The 19,427-nt window shown below is 40.1% G+C and overlaps 1 protein-coding gene across 4 annotated transcripts in view; it reads left to right on the plus strand.

The window, feature by feature from the left end:
* KIAA1328 (KIAA1328 ortholog) overlaps window positions 1-19,427 on the plus strand; it is a 175,954-nt gene that overhangs the window by 117,163 nt on the left and 39,364 nt on the right. For all 4 annotated transcript variants that reach the window (XM_054184651.1, XM_054184650.1, XM_054184652.1 and 1 more), the window contains one exon: window positions 2,745-2,840. In XM_054184651.1, the coding sequence (XP_054040626.1) occupies window positions 2,745-2,840 (96 nt within the window). The remainder of the gene's footprint in view (window positions 1-2,744; window positions 2,841-19,427) is intronic.

Raw genomic sequence — 19,427 nt, forward strand, 5'->3', positions numbered from 1 at the left:
TCTCAGTGATTTAGAGGAGAGGAAACTTTTTAGTATATTAGCATATACTGTTGGGAAACAGCATGATGGCTGTGGAAAGCAGCAGAGGAAAACAGTATGTGGTAGAAAGAAAGGCACCAGAAAAGCAGTGCTACAAGAGCAGGTAGGAAAAGAGGAGCAGTAGAAGAAAAGGAGAGGTTGATCAGTGCAGGCACTTGAAGGAATACAGACATTTGGTAAGAGAGAAGTGTGAGCATGGATGACATAGATGCAGCATTCTCCCTTCTTTCCTTAGAGAAGTCAGTTTTGAAGTATTGCACCTTCCTAGGTAGGGAGTGGAAGAAGTGTGTTTTACAGAAAAGATGGATATCATTTTATATATATGAAATATCTTTTTTATATATATATACACACACACACACATATATATATGGAAAAGTAAGGGAGCTCGTGTAGCATGGTCATTTTCTTTCCAATGATGTTTACAGAAGGGAAAATGCCAAGACCAAGGCCCAATGCACGCTTAAAACTAGAAGAAGGAAAAGGCAATAACCATAGAAATATGGGATGCAGCTTGGAAGGCCTGTAAGCTTCTTGCAGAAGGTTAGGTAGTACCTTCCTGACAACGTAAATGGGATCTCTGGGAAAGAGGGAGAAACTGGTTTATTGGTATGATGTTGGCAGAGTAGAGAGGAACAGTGAAAGGGGGCAAGTTAAAGCATGTTGAGTTAGCCAGCGTAACTCAGTTGAGTACTATAATTTCAGCATTAGTAAAGGAAAGCAACGGGGAAAAATGTAGCAGTCTTTTAGAAGAAGCAATAGGAGGGTTTCACAAGAATGCTCATTTCAATACTTTTTTTAATATGGCAATTGCTGACAGCATCCCGTGAGAGTCCGCATTACGTGACCCACTTCCTACATTCACGTATTATAACCACCATGGAGGAATGTATCACTTTCTCTCCTTAATCCCAGCCCCCTGGTTACTTTTCAAACTCTGAAAGAGAACACCATAATTTAGGTGCTCTTTTGTTTGTTGTCTTGGATTGTGGCTTACATTGAAAATAATGTGTTTATGTGGCTTTAAAAATGCCTGCCTTGAAGGCAATCACAATTGTGTGTGTTGAAAATGACTGAGGTCACAAACAAAGGATTATGACTTCAGGTGAGAATTAAGTAGGAACAGATGGATTCTTAATCATCAAATACCTTAATTCTATGCATGCATCCCTCCTCTAATGAAAAACAAGTAGAATATGAAGGACATACACACCGAGTTTTTTGGTGTTTTTGTTTCTAATGGATATTTTTCAGCATTTGAGCCATGATAAGCCCAGAAAAAAGTTGACCTTTAATATATCTATAATGATGTGCTTTTTAAGCCATATAATATATATATGCCAATACATATATAGCCAATATAATAAATATATATTATTATATTTTATAATAATAAAGCCGTTATGCCTATTTTAGCCTTTTTTTTTTTCTAGAAAAACCTTCATGGTTTACATGGCTCTAGTTACCCAAAAGAATTCTGTGAAAGAAAATCATATATGATTAATCTGAGGACTTAGTATTTTCATGATCTCTTCTCAGAGGTGCAGGTGAAAGCACATTTGCCATATTCTCTCTACGAAAAGCAACTAGAATATAGCGTGCTTGCTCTTAAAAAATATTCAGTCTCTTCAGGATTAAATTTTTGAAATTTACAGGTAAATCTCTTGGGCATCACAATTCTGTTTCAGTTCTGGGTATATAATTCACTTTTGCTCTTGATAATAGGGTAATTTTATCTACTACAAACAATAAAAATTTGTTTAGCTAAGCTCAGATACCCTTTACTTCATTGTCAGGAGGCTCTAACATAGTTCATCTCTTAACATCATGACGGTTTAAAAAAACAATACAACAAAAATCCATTTCCAGATAGTGTTTATTTTTGTCTGTCCTTATTGCATAGGTGGACTGCTGGTTAAGGTCCATTCTGAGATGCTGAAAGTTTGTCATTGAATGACAAGTAAAAGGTCTGACCATTTGTAATTATTGGCTATTAACTCTTCAGCTCTTTTAGCGAAAGTATGAATTGGTCCTTTTTTTGGCCACGCTGCATCATAACTGTATTTTATTTTCCCACATTTCCCTACTAAGCATCAAGTGAGCATTCAGTTTGCAGTTTCTCTCTATGTGAAGCAATTGCTTGGCTGTCAATAATGGTGTGTGTGCAGAGAAGGGGGCAGTTCAGTGACTCCTGATGCCAGCCACACCAGAGACACAAATATGGGTAAATCCTGGAAACAGGAATTTTATTCAAATAAAAAGGGAGAAGTACCTCTATTGTTGACTTTCCTATCTTCATTGGAGAGAAAGAAAAAGGTGGTGTAGTATATTAAAAATGGAGCATCATCTCCAGGCCCATAATTTCAGGACACACAACCATCTGAAACGAATTCTGCATTTTATGCAGTTTATACACGATGCCTTTGAGCACTGTGACCGTTTTCTTAAGGGAGCAGGTCCTTGCAAATCAGTAACTGAAATTTTTCTCATCTTTTTCCCAATGGAAACCCTTAGAAGCAAAGGCATTGGACATAAGTCAGCCTTCCAATACAAAAGTATATTTGAAAGTGTGAAAACAGTCATGAAACTTCTGCATTTAACGTGATTAAGTGCCCTGTTTGTAGACACACATCTCACCTTTTTGTGGTGAGTTCCTGGTGTGATGATTTGACCAGCTGCAAAACCACCTAACTCTGCTTTTTCAGGTTTAGAGGCCATGTACCTGTTTCACAAGATGTGCCCATTGATGAAGAACCTGGAGAACTAGCTCTGATGATGAACAGCAACAGCATGGGGCTAAGGTAATTTCTCTCTTCACTTCTGAGTACTTCACAGTGTCGGTATATCTTCTTGACAGTGTGCTGTTGGCTGCCAAGTGTATTTGTTCATGTGTTTGTTTCGGATTAAGAGCTTTTTTCTTCAGGAAAGGTAAAATGCATTGGCTGCTGCATCTTGAGTCAACTCAATAGTTAAGCTGACCTATTACTCAAGGTTTAGGGTTGACTTCCTGTAGAGGTCTCAGGTTTTGTGTGTCATCTCTTAAGGACACGAAACTAGTCCAGTGCAAAATGGAGTTTTCACAAAATCTTACCTTTTGTTCTTTGTCCTAGGTGCTGTTTTTTATTTTAAGTAGGATCAGAACATCTCTTTAGTCTTGATTCAGACCTGATGTAAAATATACGTTATCCTTTAGCTCCCAGATAGAAATGATGTTTTACAATTGGTGACAGTTACTTTTTTTTAAACAATACTGTGTTGCAACTCTGCTTCAGTGCAATCAGAGCAAACTACCACTGAAATATCTGTAAGTAGAGTGATGCCAATATTTAGCTCTTTATTTCAATTTTGCATGCCATTTAAAACTAATCAATACCTTATTGTGCTTTCTTTCTGTCCTACCCTGTCACATTTCGTGTTACCACTGGAAGAAGATTCAGGCTTACTAGAAAAGCAACAAATAAAAACTGTGGATTCGACAAGGTTTCTCTCCCTTTCTCAAAAAGTAACAGCTTCTTGTTCTGTGCTTTAGCTAAAGATGTTCTTTTGACCAAAGTATTGCCTCTCTGGTGGACAAGACGAGCAGCCGTCCTTCAAATGGGCCCTTTTGTAGTGACAAGATAAGTCTTTAAAATAATAGGCTTTTCTCTCCACTATGAGAATATTGGAAGAACTGTTGATTTATTTGTAAACTAAGGGTCCAACGCTTTATTTTTTCTTATTTTTTTAACATTAAGCGATACTGATTTTATTTTATTTTATTGAGATAAGTCTTCACTGAAAAGGGAAAATACTTCTTTCTCCGGAACAACAGGAGTTGTTAGTTTCCTTGGAATACTTCACTGCTTAACCAGGTGTTTGGCTGCTGTGAGTTACTGGCATATCGTTGTTGTATTCTGATGCTTTTTTGTTTGGTTTTCACACAGACTGAAGTGATCAAAGTGTGATCACTGTAACAAAAGAGATAAAAAGTCATGATATGTTTAAGATGCAGTAGCATTAAGCCCCTCCGAGGAAAAATGTAACCTAGAACATCTGTAGGGCTTCTTGGCAACAGCTTACCAAAAACCTGCAAAAATCTACATAGCCTAGCAGGAAAATGAGGAAAACCTGTGCCGTTAACAAAATGAGAGTTCCAGATTTCAAAAGGTTCCGCACCCTCTCTTCATTCCCCTGGTTTAATTTACTGTAATTTTTCAAAGTTAAAATGTGTTTGTGCAGTCTCAAGTTGCCATGCCAGCTGGTTCCAAAGTTTGGCAGCAAAACACTTGGAAGTTTTTCTTCCTATATGCCATCTTCAGTTTCTCAAAGGTTAACAGATGAATGCTCCCTAAATAATTTACTCTAATGTAAGGCTGAAAGAGGCTACAGAAGACAAGTCCATTTGTCTGTTTTATGCATTGGAATATGTAAGTGTTGTTTTCTTCAGTATCGAGAGAGAGTGTGCAAGTCGGTGGCTAGAGCTTAGAAAGGAGGGAGAGATGGTAGGAACATATCCTTTTTTTTAACAGTCTCGTGGTTTATTATTTTGGGTTTTTTTGTTTGTGTTTTTTTTTTTGTTGTTGATGCTATTTGTTTTTTAATTGACCTGCTCTTTTTAGAGCAAACGCTATCAGAACCCTAATGGAAAACCAGTCCTCTCTGACTTCCAGTTCTTACAGGAGAGCTCCTCTAACAAATCTCACAGCATGAAACTTGATTTCAGTCTTCGAATAAGCAAAACTTAACTTAAAAGTATTCTGGTATTTTAAAGGAAATGGTGAAAGTCCTTTAAAATACTACCTTGCTGAAGTGAGATATTGGAGTTTAGAAGTAAAATAAATAATATAATCAAGAACTGAAAAACATAGGGTTTTTTTATAATTAACAGCTCATTTTGAGTTAATTATCTACAATTACGAAAATCTAATTGCAATTTATTCTCTACTATCTGTGGGAAGAATCGTAGGCAAGGGAATATGCATCACTGCCAGGCATAAATGCTATAGGATGGGTACAAATAATAGAGGAGCCCTTAATGAAAAACAAAAAGCAAATAGGAGCGTGCAGCTGTGCCAAGCTATTGAAAGGTAATTGTAGTCAGAAATGAGATATGTACTTTAAAAGGCATCTTGTCATCTCCTGGAGGGATTAATTTTTTCCCTCCTTGAAAAAGGAAAAAAAGATTCCATAAGCAAATACAGTACAGAGTTTGATTTCTAATAGAGATTTTGGTCACAGTGTGTCTATGAAAAGGAAAACTTTTATCTTGGGGACTACTGCAAACTATAGCCAAATTTGCTAATGGATGCTTCTTTTGTTTTCTCTTTTAAATGTGCTGTTATGTTTTTTTTTCATTATCAATGTCAGTAAGCGTTGTCCATCTCAGCCTCTTTGGATGGTCCCAGTATGAATTTGCAGTGTTGAATTTGTCACTTCCCTGCTGAGTATGTTGAGGAGCTGTTGGGCAGAAATGTGTCTGTCCCTTTGCCTGCTTGCAGCTGGGTCGGTGTGTGGGACCTGAAGAGTCTTCAGATGCAGGATCTCCAGTTCTCTAAGGTGCAGCAGTCAGAGCAGGTTTTATTGAGGATGGTTTTCAGTAGCTTGGAGTGCTCCTAAGTGAGCCCACAGCCAATTTTCAGCTATAGTAGATAGTATAGGAGACAGTAACTTGTACAATTAATGGCAAGTTGTCTGTATAACTCCTTTTCAAGCCTGCCCCAGTGTGTAAGATGCTTTAAAATATTCAAAATAAAAACATAACCTGATGCATTTGTTTAGCATAAAACAGCGTTTTACAAAGCGCCTTCCATCTCCCAGACGCAGATGCTTGGTACATGCTCAAGTACCCACTCCATGCGTATTCAGTAGGATCAATACACCCAGCACCTGCTTTTGTGTGTGCTCCTGACGTCTGCCTCTGGGAGAGGAATTTTAAAACAATCCACTCTACTGTCTTGTATTTAATCTTAGCTTTGGATCTGAATGTCATGGAAATAAGACCTATTTAATAGCACCAACTGGAGAAGATAGAGTTCGCTACTTTGCAAGCACTCCTCTCCAGAGCTCTGCTCTGTGCCTAAATCTTACCATACAAGGTACCCTGCTTTTCCGATTCTTAGATTTCCTATATGGCTCTGCCAGTACAGCTTTCTAGTGCCTTCTCTCTAACATGCATCTTTTCCTCAAATTTCACACAATACTGCCACTGCACCTCTACAGTGACCTGTGCAAAATGTTATAAATAGAAATTGTTGGATACAGCAGCTGTCGGATGGGTTTACAGTTATCTGCAGCACTCCTTCGATGTATGCTACCTGGTTAAAGGATTTCTTTCCTGCAATATTAAAGATTTGCATGTGGAATTTGCCACCTTTAATTTCGTTGAAGGTTTTTTATGTTTGTGTGCTTCATTCTATATCACCCGTGTGTAATTTTTCCAGTTGTTTTTTTAGTTAGCTGAAAATATCAAACACAGAATTCAGCAGTACTTTCCCCCTGTTTGAATGCTCATTGCTATGGTGATAGTTCCAGGGGGGAATGCTGTCAGGGGTCTTCTTTTAAAAGATTTTTATGTTTATGGTGCAACTATTTTTATTATCATGTGAGAGAAGGTGACAATTATCTCTTGCTCCTTGTTTAATGCTTTGTTATGAACTTGATTTTTTTTGCGGCTTGTTAGACATGCAGGCATCTTTCTATGGTGATGTGCAAGCATACTTCTGTGTTTTTGTCCAAAGTATTCAGCACAATTAAACAGACGTGCAGAGGAACGCAGACTCACAGCTCCCCCTGCTGTCCCAGGCATATCCAGGTTTGTTCAGACAATCCCCCCCTTCCAACTATTTTAAAAGTAAACAAAAATCACATGCAATCACACAGCTCAGCCACCTCTGACCTGACTTGCACTGGCCTAATTATTCCCGTTTTTGAAGGGAACTAGTATTTAAAAACTGGTGTCAATGGTAGCACCCATTTTATTTCCCGTTTGGAGTTTTCTTGTCAGTTCTTCATACTGGTTTGCATCGCCTCCTGTTACTCTTGTCCTGAGCCTCTAGAGGAGAAACCGTTGCCAGTGCCATAACCGGCTCATCATCCAAGACCTCCCAGGCTTCATCTGATTTATGAGTTTTCCTTGGTCTCTTGAGGTGCATCTATATAGTACTTGGCCAACTTTTAGGAATGCATTGAACACAGTTTGTTGGGATTGTTTTTCATCTCTTTGCTGTTTTGGCAGACTGGCACATTAAATCAGGCTGAAATCAACTGTGCTTGCAAATGGCCCATAAAATCTGTGTATCTGGAAGCTGCTCACCCACTTGTTAGTGCTCCTTTTAACGCCCAAGTTACTTTCTTGTTCCAGATAATTTTATGTTGAAGTTTGTATCATTTTTAGATAGGATATTTGTGGAGTGAACACTCGTTTGGCTGGTAAAAGAAGTGCTTGCGGATCTGCCAATAGTGCAAATGCTGAATTAGGTACATATATGAGTTTTGTTTTCTCTCATGGTTTTGTCTGGCCATGGCACAGCATCCCTTCAACAGATGTCTTCTTAAGGTCTGTTGTGATGTAACGAGAGAGTATAGTTGGGGTTAGGTGAACATTTTTTCTTCATTACTGCCAGTGCAGATCCTGAAGGTGATAGGTTTACTTGCTTTTGTAGGTGAAGGCTTTTGTGCTGATGAGGTTACTAAAAGCTTATTGCTGAATGGGGGTGGCAGGGATGGCAATTTTTTACATGTATCTATGCATACATATTTTTTTTTTTAAGATGGGCAGTGATTCTTATCAGACTGGGGAGCAAGGAGTTCATTTCCGCTGACCTGGTTGCTTCGCTAATCTAATTTTCAGGTTTACTTTCAACTGCGACAGGGTTTTGAAGCTACCTGTCTTACATTTACCTGAATTATGCTGATTCTGTTCTCGTGATCATGTATGCTGCACACAGCAGTATTACATCATTTCCATTACAGTCCAAAGTAACCTTGAATCTACTGATAGACTTGAGGTTTAAGATGTAAGTAGGAGATACCATAAGTAGTTTCCTTAGGCATATGGAGCCAGCCTGTAGGTGAGGTCTTCAAAAAGCACAGGAATTCTGGTGTTAGAAACACTGCTAAGCATAGGATGGCAAGCAGTGAAAACAGGCTTGCTAAAACTCTAGTACTTCGGTATTTTCACAAAACTTGCATTTCCTGCCAGTCTTCTGCATGAGTATGGTTCTGTAATATCACGTATCAGAATTGAAAATGCTGAGATTTTTTTTTTTCTTTGGGTTGAAATATTTAAAATTCATGCATCTCCTGAAGAAGTTTGTTCCTTGCCAACATTTGCAGACAGTGAGAGACATTTTTGCAAGTCATTTGCAGATGCCTGCTTTACGGGAAAATCTAGACACTGTTAGTTTACTGCCTGAATTGAATTTTGAAAACCTGAATTCTATTTTTATAAATTGGACTTGATTACTTTTTCAGACATATCATTTTGTTACTTTTTATTTTTATATGTAATCTTGGATGAAGAGTCAATGATGTTTAATCTAGATATTCATATGTCCCAGAAATTTGTCAGTTGGAAAAGTTAAGAAAAATCTTATAAAACAAAATGTTCTGGAAGGTAGTTTTAAATTAGAAGATTTTAAACCCACCCGCACAACTTTCATGCCATTTAAAAGCTTATATCAGAACTGATGGGGCAGGACTAAGAACAAAAGCTATTGGTATTACAAAGTTAAGCAAGAAATCCTCTGTACCCTGCTGTTCTGGCCCTGATTACAGCTGCACTAAGCTAAACCCACTCCCCCACCTCTCCTGTGACCTTGGCTGCGCTTCAGCACACAGAGAATTGAAGCAAAAGGCAAACTCTAGTAAATATTAGATTCTGCCACTTGCAGATATACAGACTACATATAAAGATAACGGCACGCAGGCTTTGCTCACTCTCCAGCTCTCACTTTCTCTCAAGTGGACTTTGTGTATTTGCCACTGAATTATTCTGACATAAAACTTTGCAGACCGCACTGGTGTGTTGAGCTGAACTCTGTGGCTTTGCATGGGTGCTGACGCTTTGCAGAACTACCCATTACGTTTATAACAGTGCTGATTTTTGAGAGCCATGCAGAGAAAATTTTAGATTCAGCCCAGCTGATTTGTTCTTCACACTGCTCCTGCGGTGAAGAGGATTGATTTTTGTGTTTCTTTTGATATTTGGCTTCCTTTCCTCTGGTACTCAATGCTTCAGGCCTTAATCCTTTAACCTTGAATCTGAGCATCAAGGCTTCAGGAGGGATCAGGCCTTTGATGGAGAGAGAACGTCTTTTTGTTGTACCAAATGGTTGGGAGTGGTATAAGGCAAGACAGATCTCCAGACAGTATATATTTCTCTGTTGCTTTAACAGTCTATAAAAAGAGGGTGGGTTTAGTGGGGATTATAAATAATCTTGAGGAAGGTGGGGTATTAGAAGCAATGGAAAAGAGTTAATGACTTTTTCTCAAACATTTCACCAATAACCAGTCTATCATGACAGATGTGTACTGGGTTGCCAAATGCTATAGTCTGATTTGGGTAATGGTTCAAAGCTCAGAGTGTCATGGAAATGGCAGTGTGGTCCCTCATGGAGCAGGGGAAAAAAAAGCTTTTCAGCTTCTCAAAGGGCAGTATTTGTGGAAGCAGATGCTTGCTTGCCCTACCCAGCATAAAGAACGGTTCTACGGGCAGCCGGGAGAGTTCGTACTGCTGGATTTTTATAGGATCATTAATTATATGTTATAAGGCAGCTAAGCATGGCATTCCTAACTCGATGAATTCCATTATGAATGGCCTTTTCATATTCTTCATCTCATTATATTAAATGCATGTGACCTGAAGTTTAGCTAAAGTTATTGTTCGGGTTAACTTTCATTTAGTGGTTGCCCTAATTTTAGAAACAGTATGATCTTTAGATTTTATGAAGAGACAGCTTTTTTTATGCATGTTTTTGCAGCACTATTTTAAATAATTTCTTTTGGAACTAGGTAAGAACCTCTGTGAGGTGGCAAGGAAGGGATTTAGTCACTACTTGATTTGCCTGGAGATTTCCATACCCATGTCCCTGGATGACAACATCCAGTTACACGGATTTGGCTATCGTCTCTCTGCCAATAACTCTTAAACCTTCTGCTCTGTTCTGTCTAGTCTTGCATATCTGACTGCCTCCCTGACACATAATCCTGGTTGTTTTGCCTTCAGATCATTCCTAATCTGGCCAAAACAGAACTCATTTTTTCTTCCGAATCTCTCTCCACTTCTGATTTTGATAACGCCACATCCTCCCTGTCGCTCAGACTCGTAACCTTGGGGTCACTCTCCTCCTTATGCCTCTGGGCTGCTGACAGCTATTCCGGCTTCCTTCTCCTTTGCTGCAAAAACATGCCTTCAGTGTGTCAACAGTTAAAACACCATGCCTTGCTCTAGTCTCTCATCTTGCGCCTTGACTACTGTAAACATTTCTTTGCTCAGTATTCTTTCCCCTCTTTCAAAATAAGTTTTCCACATGGGTATCCTGGCTGCTATTGAGATCTGGTCACCGTTGTTTCTCTGAACCCCTCCTTCAAAGGCCAGTTGTCTACAGTATCAGTCTGTAGGCTCTGCAGAAAGTAACTAAGCTGTTTCTTATTTTATTTTTTCTGCCACCTTATCTTCTTTACTCCTTCAGTTATGTGGGACTCAGCATTTCGTAGGGTGTTGCATGAACTTTCGAACATGTGCTCCTACCACATTCCCTAATTCTTTCTGGCTTTTGGAACAACTAAGTCATGTCATGGTGACTCCTGCCTCTGTCTGTCTGTTCTGACTACCCCTTTTCTGTTTCACATCTTACCTCTTTGAGCCCTTTTTTTCCCCAGAGCTCTTTCAGAGTTTGTGTGCTTTTCTTTCTCCCCACCTTCGATCCTAGTTTGATGAGTTTCAAACTAATGCATCTCTTTCCACTGACCACAAAGATGGTCTCTGCCTGGTAAATCCACCTAAAATATAAAACATACTCAAAATCACCTAGGGAGAGAGGTATTGTAACTCAACTGCAGGGACAAATCGTCAGCTCTTCTGTGTAGGGAAGTTTAAATATGGGTTCTAGCATATGCAAGAGCTTGAAACAAAACAAGTATCTTCAGTCTTCTGTCAATAGTGCCAGGCTTCAGCTCTTTGTGTAACTACATGCCCTTCTGTTTGATCGATGTGTAGTTAATCCTTTTTTTTCTTTTTATATTTGTGCTTCCTTAATCTCCTTCTACATCTTGCATCCTTTTTGAGAGAAATCATATCTCTGAGAGATGGGCTAATTTTATATACTGGCGGTAGACTCAGTAGGGCTGAAGTTGTTTGGCAACACAAATAATGAAAGCCTCTAAACCCACATCACCATGTCAGAGTGGCACTGGTGGCAACAGCTCTGGACAGACATTTCCAAACAGGTTATAACAAACTTGTGCAAGGGTAGACTTCCAAGACCTAAGATCAATAGCGGTAGCTGGAAGATGGCAAGAATCACTTGTATCTGGACTAACAAAAGTGCATGGTGTATTTGTCATGTTCATTTTCTAGGGGCAGGGAAGAGGTGGCCCACAGCCTGGGTAGAGCCCACAGCCCCATGCCAGGATATCTTCCCTTCATTCTTTCCCCTGATACCGGACATCAGAGCATGCCAATACATATCTCACTCATATGTGCCTCTTAGTGAGGCAATGATTTCTGTCTGGTTTCAATTCTATTATGTCTCTCTATTTCCTGAATATAAGAATACAAAAAAGTGTTAAATCTGTTCTGTAAACATCCTGGTTGAGTCAATACTCAGTGGTGCTGTCACAGTTGCATAAAATCCATGCACTGAAAGCAAATCTTTAGTGTGTTGTTTTTTCTGGGGCCTAGGCCGTCGTTTTTAGAGTTGTATGCCATCAGTTAGACATCCAAGTCTGTATTGCACTTGCAATAAATACCTGATTTTTCAGTCACTAACCATCAAACATGCTCTATGAAATAGATAACCAGTAGATTCAAGGCAATTGAAGTGGTAAGAAGTGATATTTTAAATCTTCACCAAGAGCTACCTTGTCAAATCTACATCTGTTGGCTATGGTAATCCACTAATGTGAGTAAAGTCCAAAGTCTAAATTCTCTATTTACTTCTTTTTGGGCTAGAAGATTTTTTTAAAAGCAGATCAATAAACAATCTCAGTGTTTTCATTTTACTAAGCAATATAATATAGATGAGTACTAGTGTAGTAGTAAATCATTAATATACTCCTTAATCATAGAGTGACCGTGTCCTGCAGATGTGATTTGATCAAGGGAAAAAAGGCCAATGAAGTGTAAAGATGCATCAGGAGGGATATCTCCAACAGAAGCGGGATAGTGTGTGACACCATTTTAAAAGATCTTAGTATGAAAGCATTTAGGATGCCATAGTTGCAGACGTGGCTATATTCTAACATGTCATTGGTTTTGATCACTATAAAACAAAATCAAAAACCACGTCAGGTTTGTATTTGGCTGGGGAGGTAGTGTGGTGTGAGGAGACGTGTTAGGGCTGTGCCTTGTACCTGATCTGAGCTAGTGCCAACACACTGAGCATTTGATGGCTTTTTCGAATAAGAAAAGCATTATAGTCTCCAGATTCACTGATCCCAAGTTTTGAAAGACTTCAACACTAACAGACCTATATAGCCTTAAAAACCAATAGTAATCTGTACTTAGCGGAAACCACAACAAAATGCTTGATTCAATCATCATGTGATAAAGATGGTTAGAATAAGAGGACAGACTTTTCATGGAAAAAGACGAGTCCTGTGAAGGTGCTCCCGTGTTGGTTTCAGTGGTAATGGCTCCTAATCATTAGAGAGATGAGATTCAACGACAGCAGCCTCAGAAGAACAGGAAAGATGAAACCTCTAATTGTGTTTATTATGCAATTTGATGCAGTTATGAAAGGCTTTCCCTGCAACATATTCTCTGATATTAGGGAAGCTGTCAGTGACCTGGAAGGTCACCTCAGAATTCTTAGGAATACGTGTATTTGCTCAGGTTAGTGGTTATTAATCTTCATTGCTATCAGCATGAGAAGTTTGTAACTTTATGTTCTTTCACTACTTCACTTAGAAACCAGGGATGATAATTTATCATGCCAGTATCCTGAGTATTGAAAGTTAGCATCTATCAAGTGCAACTTTATCAATGAACAGAAGCAGCTGTAGATGTTATGTCTGTTATAGCTCCTCTGTCCACATATAGGCACTACAGGATCCTCCAAAACTCTTATTTTCTGTGCATATGTCTCTTCATAATACCTGCACACAGGATTGCAATCTCAAATATTTGTTGCTCTAATTAGGCATCTCTTCACAATGCCTTGTTAGTAGAGCACACTGGAAACCCTATGAGTATCTACTTTCCAACTCTTGTTGTGTCCTTTGCTATATTGTTACTTTTAGCAAATTATTGCTCCATGATATGATCCATGATCAGAAAAAGGGCTTTTGCAATTGCTGTTCATTTACTGAAAGCTCCTGTAATCAACACCTATCTGCAAGCTCCTATGGAAGAGAGAGTGCTGATGTACCAGTGGTCTTAGTGAAGGAAAACAGAAGGACTCTTGCACCAAGCAGGTGGTTACCTGCACACTCAGACAGGTCTCTGCAGCAACAGCTCAGCAACAGCCTGTTTTGTAGGGAAGCCCAACTACTGTAAAGTTTTTTGGTCTGGGTGAGCCAAGTTGAGAAGGGATGATGCATTGTTCTTCTATGCCTTTATCACAACCAAATTACAATCTAATTTGGGAGATGTTTGTTCAGGAGATAGCTTGCATATGGCATTTCGATGGGCACCTTGTGAATGGGGATGGCTCTCAGCCAAACAATAGTGATTCTGGATAAGGCACTATGACAGGCATTCACTTTGCTGAAGAGGATGTGATTCTCCTTCTGAAGGAGAGAGTGACGTGGCTTGATCTACTGGAGAAGTTTCGATTTAGTTCAAAAACTTTGTTTGTCCTAAACAGGCTTTTGCATCATTCCTTATGGTACTTTCACTGGTGACAGCTAGGCAGGCTTTTGAGATACACAGACGCTGTTTTGAAGGATTGTTTTTATACCTATGACTTGACATTTACATGACTTTCTTTTGTGAAGGCTGACAGCACTGCTTGCTGGAACGACAGCTGCTCTGCTCTGCTCTATAAGAAAGGCCAAACACACAATCACAGCATTTTGTCCTGCTGCAGCCTTGCCAGTCTGTTTTCTGTGGTCATTTCTCTATGACTGTCTGAAAACCTTTATGTTGGAATTTTCTTTGGATTCAGAAGAGAAGAGAGAAATGTAATCAGAGCTCATTTTGCTGTTTATTAGGAAAACTAAGATATGTAGGAAAGGTGCTGGTAAGGAGTTGAAATGTAGCTACCTTAAAGCAGAAGGAGGACAGGGCTTCAAAGGAAAGGCATGAATATAATTTTAGGTGGAATTTAGCTCAGTACTTACTACAAATGGACCTCTAGCTGTGTACATTAAGTGAAGTCCTGACTTCATTGAAGATAAAGGCGGTATTCTGATTGATTCAATGAGGCCAGGGTTTCACCTATGGCTGGTATGATCTAATAGGTCATTGCTAATTAAGAGTGTATGTGGCCTCAGTTCTTGCTGGTGGAATTAAATATCCAAGTACCAGTCACTGAGGGAATGGGGAAGAAATTGGTCTCTGAAAGAGTGGTCTGGAGAAGCCATGCTATGGGTTAGTGTACCCTGGTACATCTTGATATATGGAAAAGTTTTTAGCGTAGTGGCTAGTGTAACTCCTCCAAGATGAGAGAAAAGTAAACCAAACACAGTAGGTCCAAGAGAGATAGTTCAATAGAAAAAACAAAACAAAACAAAAAGAAACGACAGAGAAACCGGATACAGCCACAGGCATTACTGGATTTGGGGACGCTGATCCTGAAGAGGACTGTAAGAGACTAAACTGCATTATTCCCCGGCAGTATATTGTGTGCATAGTAACATGTAGATTGTAGGCAATCACTGTTTCTTTTCTGTGAGAAAAAATACTTCCATTACAAGCAGGTTTGATAATATTTATATTTCAGTTCCATAACTCTTGCTGGTTGCTAAGATGTTGCCCCACCTGTCCCTGCCCTCCTGCTTTTTGCCTAGAAAAATACGTGAGACAGGAGATGGACTTGGTCCCAAAGATCATGGATCTGTTGGGGCGGGTGCAGAGGAGGGCCAGAAGCACCATCAGAGGGATGGGACATCTCTCCTAGAAGGGAAGGCTGGGAGAGCTGACGTTGTCCAGCTGGGAGAAGAGAAGGCTCTGGGGAGACCTTCTTGCACCCTTTCAACACTTCAAGGGCTCTTGTAAGGAAGATGGTGACAGACTTTTTAGTAGGGCCCGTAGATAGGACAAGGGGTAATGGTTTTAAACAAAGAGAGGGTAGATTCAGACCCGACACAAGGAAGCCATCTTTTACCATACGGGTGCTCAAACGCTGGCACAGGTTACCCAGAGAGGTGGTAGATGCCCCATCCCTGGAAACATTCAAGGTCAGGTCGGAGGGGGCTCTGGGCAACCAGATCTAGTTGAAGATGGTCCTGCTCAGTGCTGGAGGTTAGAGCAGATGACCTTTTAAGCTCCTGCCCAACCCAAACTATTCTATGATTCTATTCTCAAAACTGTAAATGAACATGCTCTCCAGAAAGGAAAGCAGCTGTTTCTTATTAACATGCACTGGATCCCAGCAGTGTCATTAACATGCTGATGCATCTAACATAAGCCTCAAAATGCCAGGTTTCATAATTGGGCCATGAAATCTCACTCTAGGCTTGAATATGGCCTTCAAGGGCCATATTAGAATAGGGTATTTTTCCTGCTTTTAAAGGAGGGGGAAAATGTTAAGCTTAGATATTTTTCAAGCACTCTATGTTTCAATATGATAGGCTTTAGATTTTTAACAGTGTGTTTTTAGGGTTGTTGATCTGCTGACATGAGCAGATTGGTTTTGTGGTATGGAACGCAAGGATGATGGCATTCAGGGATGAGAGATTGCCCTGAAGTTTACACTGTGCTTCTCTTCCTTTCCTGCAACACTTGTACCTCTCTTCCATCTCTACTCAGCCATCCTGTAGATTTGCATCCTGCACATCCTGCACAAAGCAGGAGTGCTTGGACCAACCTCCCTCCTCTTCCCATGTGCTGCTCTGCTGGCTTGTACATCGTTATGTGTTTCTCCCCAGTGCTGCTGGAAAGACGGGGCAGGATGTGTCCCCTCAGAAGAGGACTCTAGGTTGCAGATGGAGATGTGCTAAGCAGGGCTGTAAGCTATACCTCTGTTGTCAGGGTTTTCCTCATGATTAGCTCTAAGCAGACACACATAGCGTATGCACTAATTTCAGGTGTCTCCTTTTTTCAATGAGTTGAGCAGCTCTGCAGAGAGGGACTTGAGAGTCCTGGTGGACAAGTTGACCATGAGCCAGCAATGTGCCCTTGTGGCCAAGAGGGCCAATGGTCTCCTCAGGTGCATTGAAAAGAGCATGCCCAGCAGGTTGAGGGAGGTCATCCTCCCTCTCTCCTCTGCCTTGGTGAGGCCGCATCTGGAGTACTGTGTCCAGTTCTGGGCTCCCTGGTTCACGAAAGACAGGGAACTACTGGAGAGAGTCCAACAGAGCACTACAAAGCTGACGAAGGGAATGGAGCACTTCTCTCATGAGGAAAGGCTGAGAGACTTGGGTCTGTTTAGCCTGGAGAAGGGAACACTGAGAGGGGATCTCATCAATGCTTACAAATATCTAAAGGGCGGGTGTCAAGAGTATGGGGCCAGACTCTTCTCAGTGGTGCCTCCTGGTGACAGGACAAGGGGCAATGGGCACAAACTGGAACACAGAAAATTCATCTCAACATGAGGAAAAGCTTCTTTTCTTTGAGGGTGGCAGAGCCCTGGCACAGGCTGCCCAGAGAGTTGGTGGAGTCTCCTTCCCTGGAGACATTCCAAACCCGCCTGGACGCGTTCCTGTGCAACCTGCTCTGGGTGACCCTGCTCTGGCAGGGGCTTGGACTAGGTGATCTCCAGAGGTCCCTTCCAACCCCTGCCATTCTGTGAGTGTTTAAGAGTTGGTTCCAGTTCTCTTCCACCTCTGCTGACCTGCTCATTGTCCAGGGGCTTAGCTTCTTTACTGCATCAGCTTCTTATCTTCTTTGCCCTGTGGATTAGGGTAATTACACTGCCCTACGTGACACATGCTGGAAAAAAACACTTGAAAAATCTAAGGCACTCGGTAGTTCTGGAAGTAGTGGCTTACAGACTAACGCAATACACTTCAGAGGACTGAAAAAATTTTGGTTGCTCAGGAGACCAACATTATTGCTTTTTAGATCCACTCACCCAAAGTCTACAGTCCTTTTTTCTGTGTGAATACTTTTTTATTTGCCACACAGACAACCAGCTTCCCAAACACTCCCACTTTCGAACTGGTGGTTTTCAAAAGTGTGGTTTGGTAACTTGATTTAAACTCATCCAAATTTAGACCACTCCTGAAAAAAAGATCCCATGATATAGTGACACCTTCTTTGTCCCAGCACTTTTGATACTGCTGCTTTATACGGAGCTGACTCTGGAAGCTGATCTCGCTGAAAACTCACAGCCAAAGTTGTCGGGGAGCTACGTTTTCACCCTGTTTGTCAAACTGCATCTGAAATGGCAGTACCGGTTCCAGCTACAAAAACGTATTGCTTGTGTTGTCTTCTTATCACCAGTTTTGCGTCATTAAGTGTTATGCATTCTTGGCCTGATACACTTGCAGCAGATTGCACACATGAACTGTTAATTATTTTATTTTTAAAACAGAAATTGCAGAACAGGAAAATAACATTCCAACATGTTTGCTTTTGGAGCTTACTTACCACGACAATCTGTTAGTTTGATAATGGTTAAACTCGCAAGCCCTTCCCTCAACAGGGTGCAGTAGGGTACCATTAAGGCAGCCATCTGTTGAACATATACTGGAGGCACAAATTGCCTCGCATTTTGGGTTCCTGACTAGTTATAATGTAGTCATGATCTCTGGATGCCACTGATCTGCACTGAAAAGTGCATGGAGGCATCAGAGTTCAGTGAAAGGTGAGCATCCAAATTTGGGATCAATGACTGGGAACCTGTCAGGTAAGTGCTAGGTATGGAACCTAGTATGAAACCTCGTGGGTGTACACATGCTCATAATAAACGCTTCTCCATGGCAAGTGTCTTAGCTGCTTGAGTTGCTTAGAGATTCAATAGACGTGTATAACTCCATTTGCAGACCAAGGCTACCATTATGTTGGATTGATTCATCAGGATGATCATGCAGCTAAACCAAGTTAAATTCTATCAGAGTTTTTCTGCATTCATTTAAAAATGAATTTAGTTGGCTCTAAATGGACATTTGTTTTAGTATCTTGAAGAACTGACTTTCCTCTATTAAAGCAGAATAATGTATCTATGTGGTGCCCTAACTTGAACAGTACATAAAGATTAGTAAATAAGACCCCATTAAAAATACTTATAATGTAAGTAACATGGGTCCCAATAGCCTTTCTAATGTCCATTAATGCTTATTCTGAGGATCAGAGCTCATTTTACTGAGCCATTTAGTCAAACCGTGTGATTATTTAGAAAGTTAATTCATGCATACTAAAATCTAGCTTAAGTAATGCAGAGGGTAGGAGGTAAAACTCTATGGAGACGATAGTCCTTTTTGTTATTTAATGATCAGCCATAATTAACTTGCAAATTTGAAATAATTAGAACAAATTAAAGGTATTTAACTTTGCCTCCCTAAAGAAAAATTCAAATTGCACCAAATGCAGCTTTAAATTATTCAAGTCTCAGAGGTCTGTGCTGGGTTTTTTTACAATGCCTTTTCTATGATGAGAATACCAATCTGCTTTTTGTCAGAAAGCATCCTATCAAGTAATTGTTCTTTGTGTCTAATAAATGACAGCTATTCTTCTTTGTAAAAGTATTTCAGTCTCTGAAGACTACATCAGCATTTCCATGGCATTTTAATTCAATAAAACAAAAGGTTAATGTTTTTCTACTTTTTAAGGAATGCAAATACTAGCAATATTCAATGGGTCCTGAATGACATTTAAAATTTGCCATTCACGCTCAGCAGGGATATCGCGATATGAGGCTCGAACAAAATGGAAAAAACATTCAAGGTGTGCTTTCCTTTGTTGGTGATGTACTTCGGTATTCATAAGGAGGCAGCAGTGCTGAGACTCCCTTCTTTCCTGGTGACGCTACTCTACAACTCCTGCCTTAGTATGTAGGTTAGGTAGGTTAATAAGGTCTCTATTTAGACAGTCTTCTCTGCTGTGTAGTTTCAGGGAATAGCATGAAAATTCATTGGATATCATG

The sequence above is a fragment of the Rissa tridactyla genome, chromosome Z (assembly GCF_028500815.1).
Source record: "Rissa tridactyla isolate bRisTri1 chromosome Z, bRisTri1.patW.cur.20221130, whole genome shotgun sequence".
NCBI classification, from domain to species: Eukaryota; Metazoa; Chordata; class Aves; order Charadriiformes; family Laridae; genus Rissa; species Rissa tridactyla.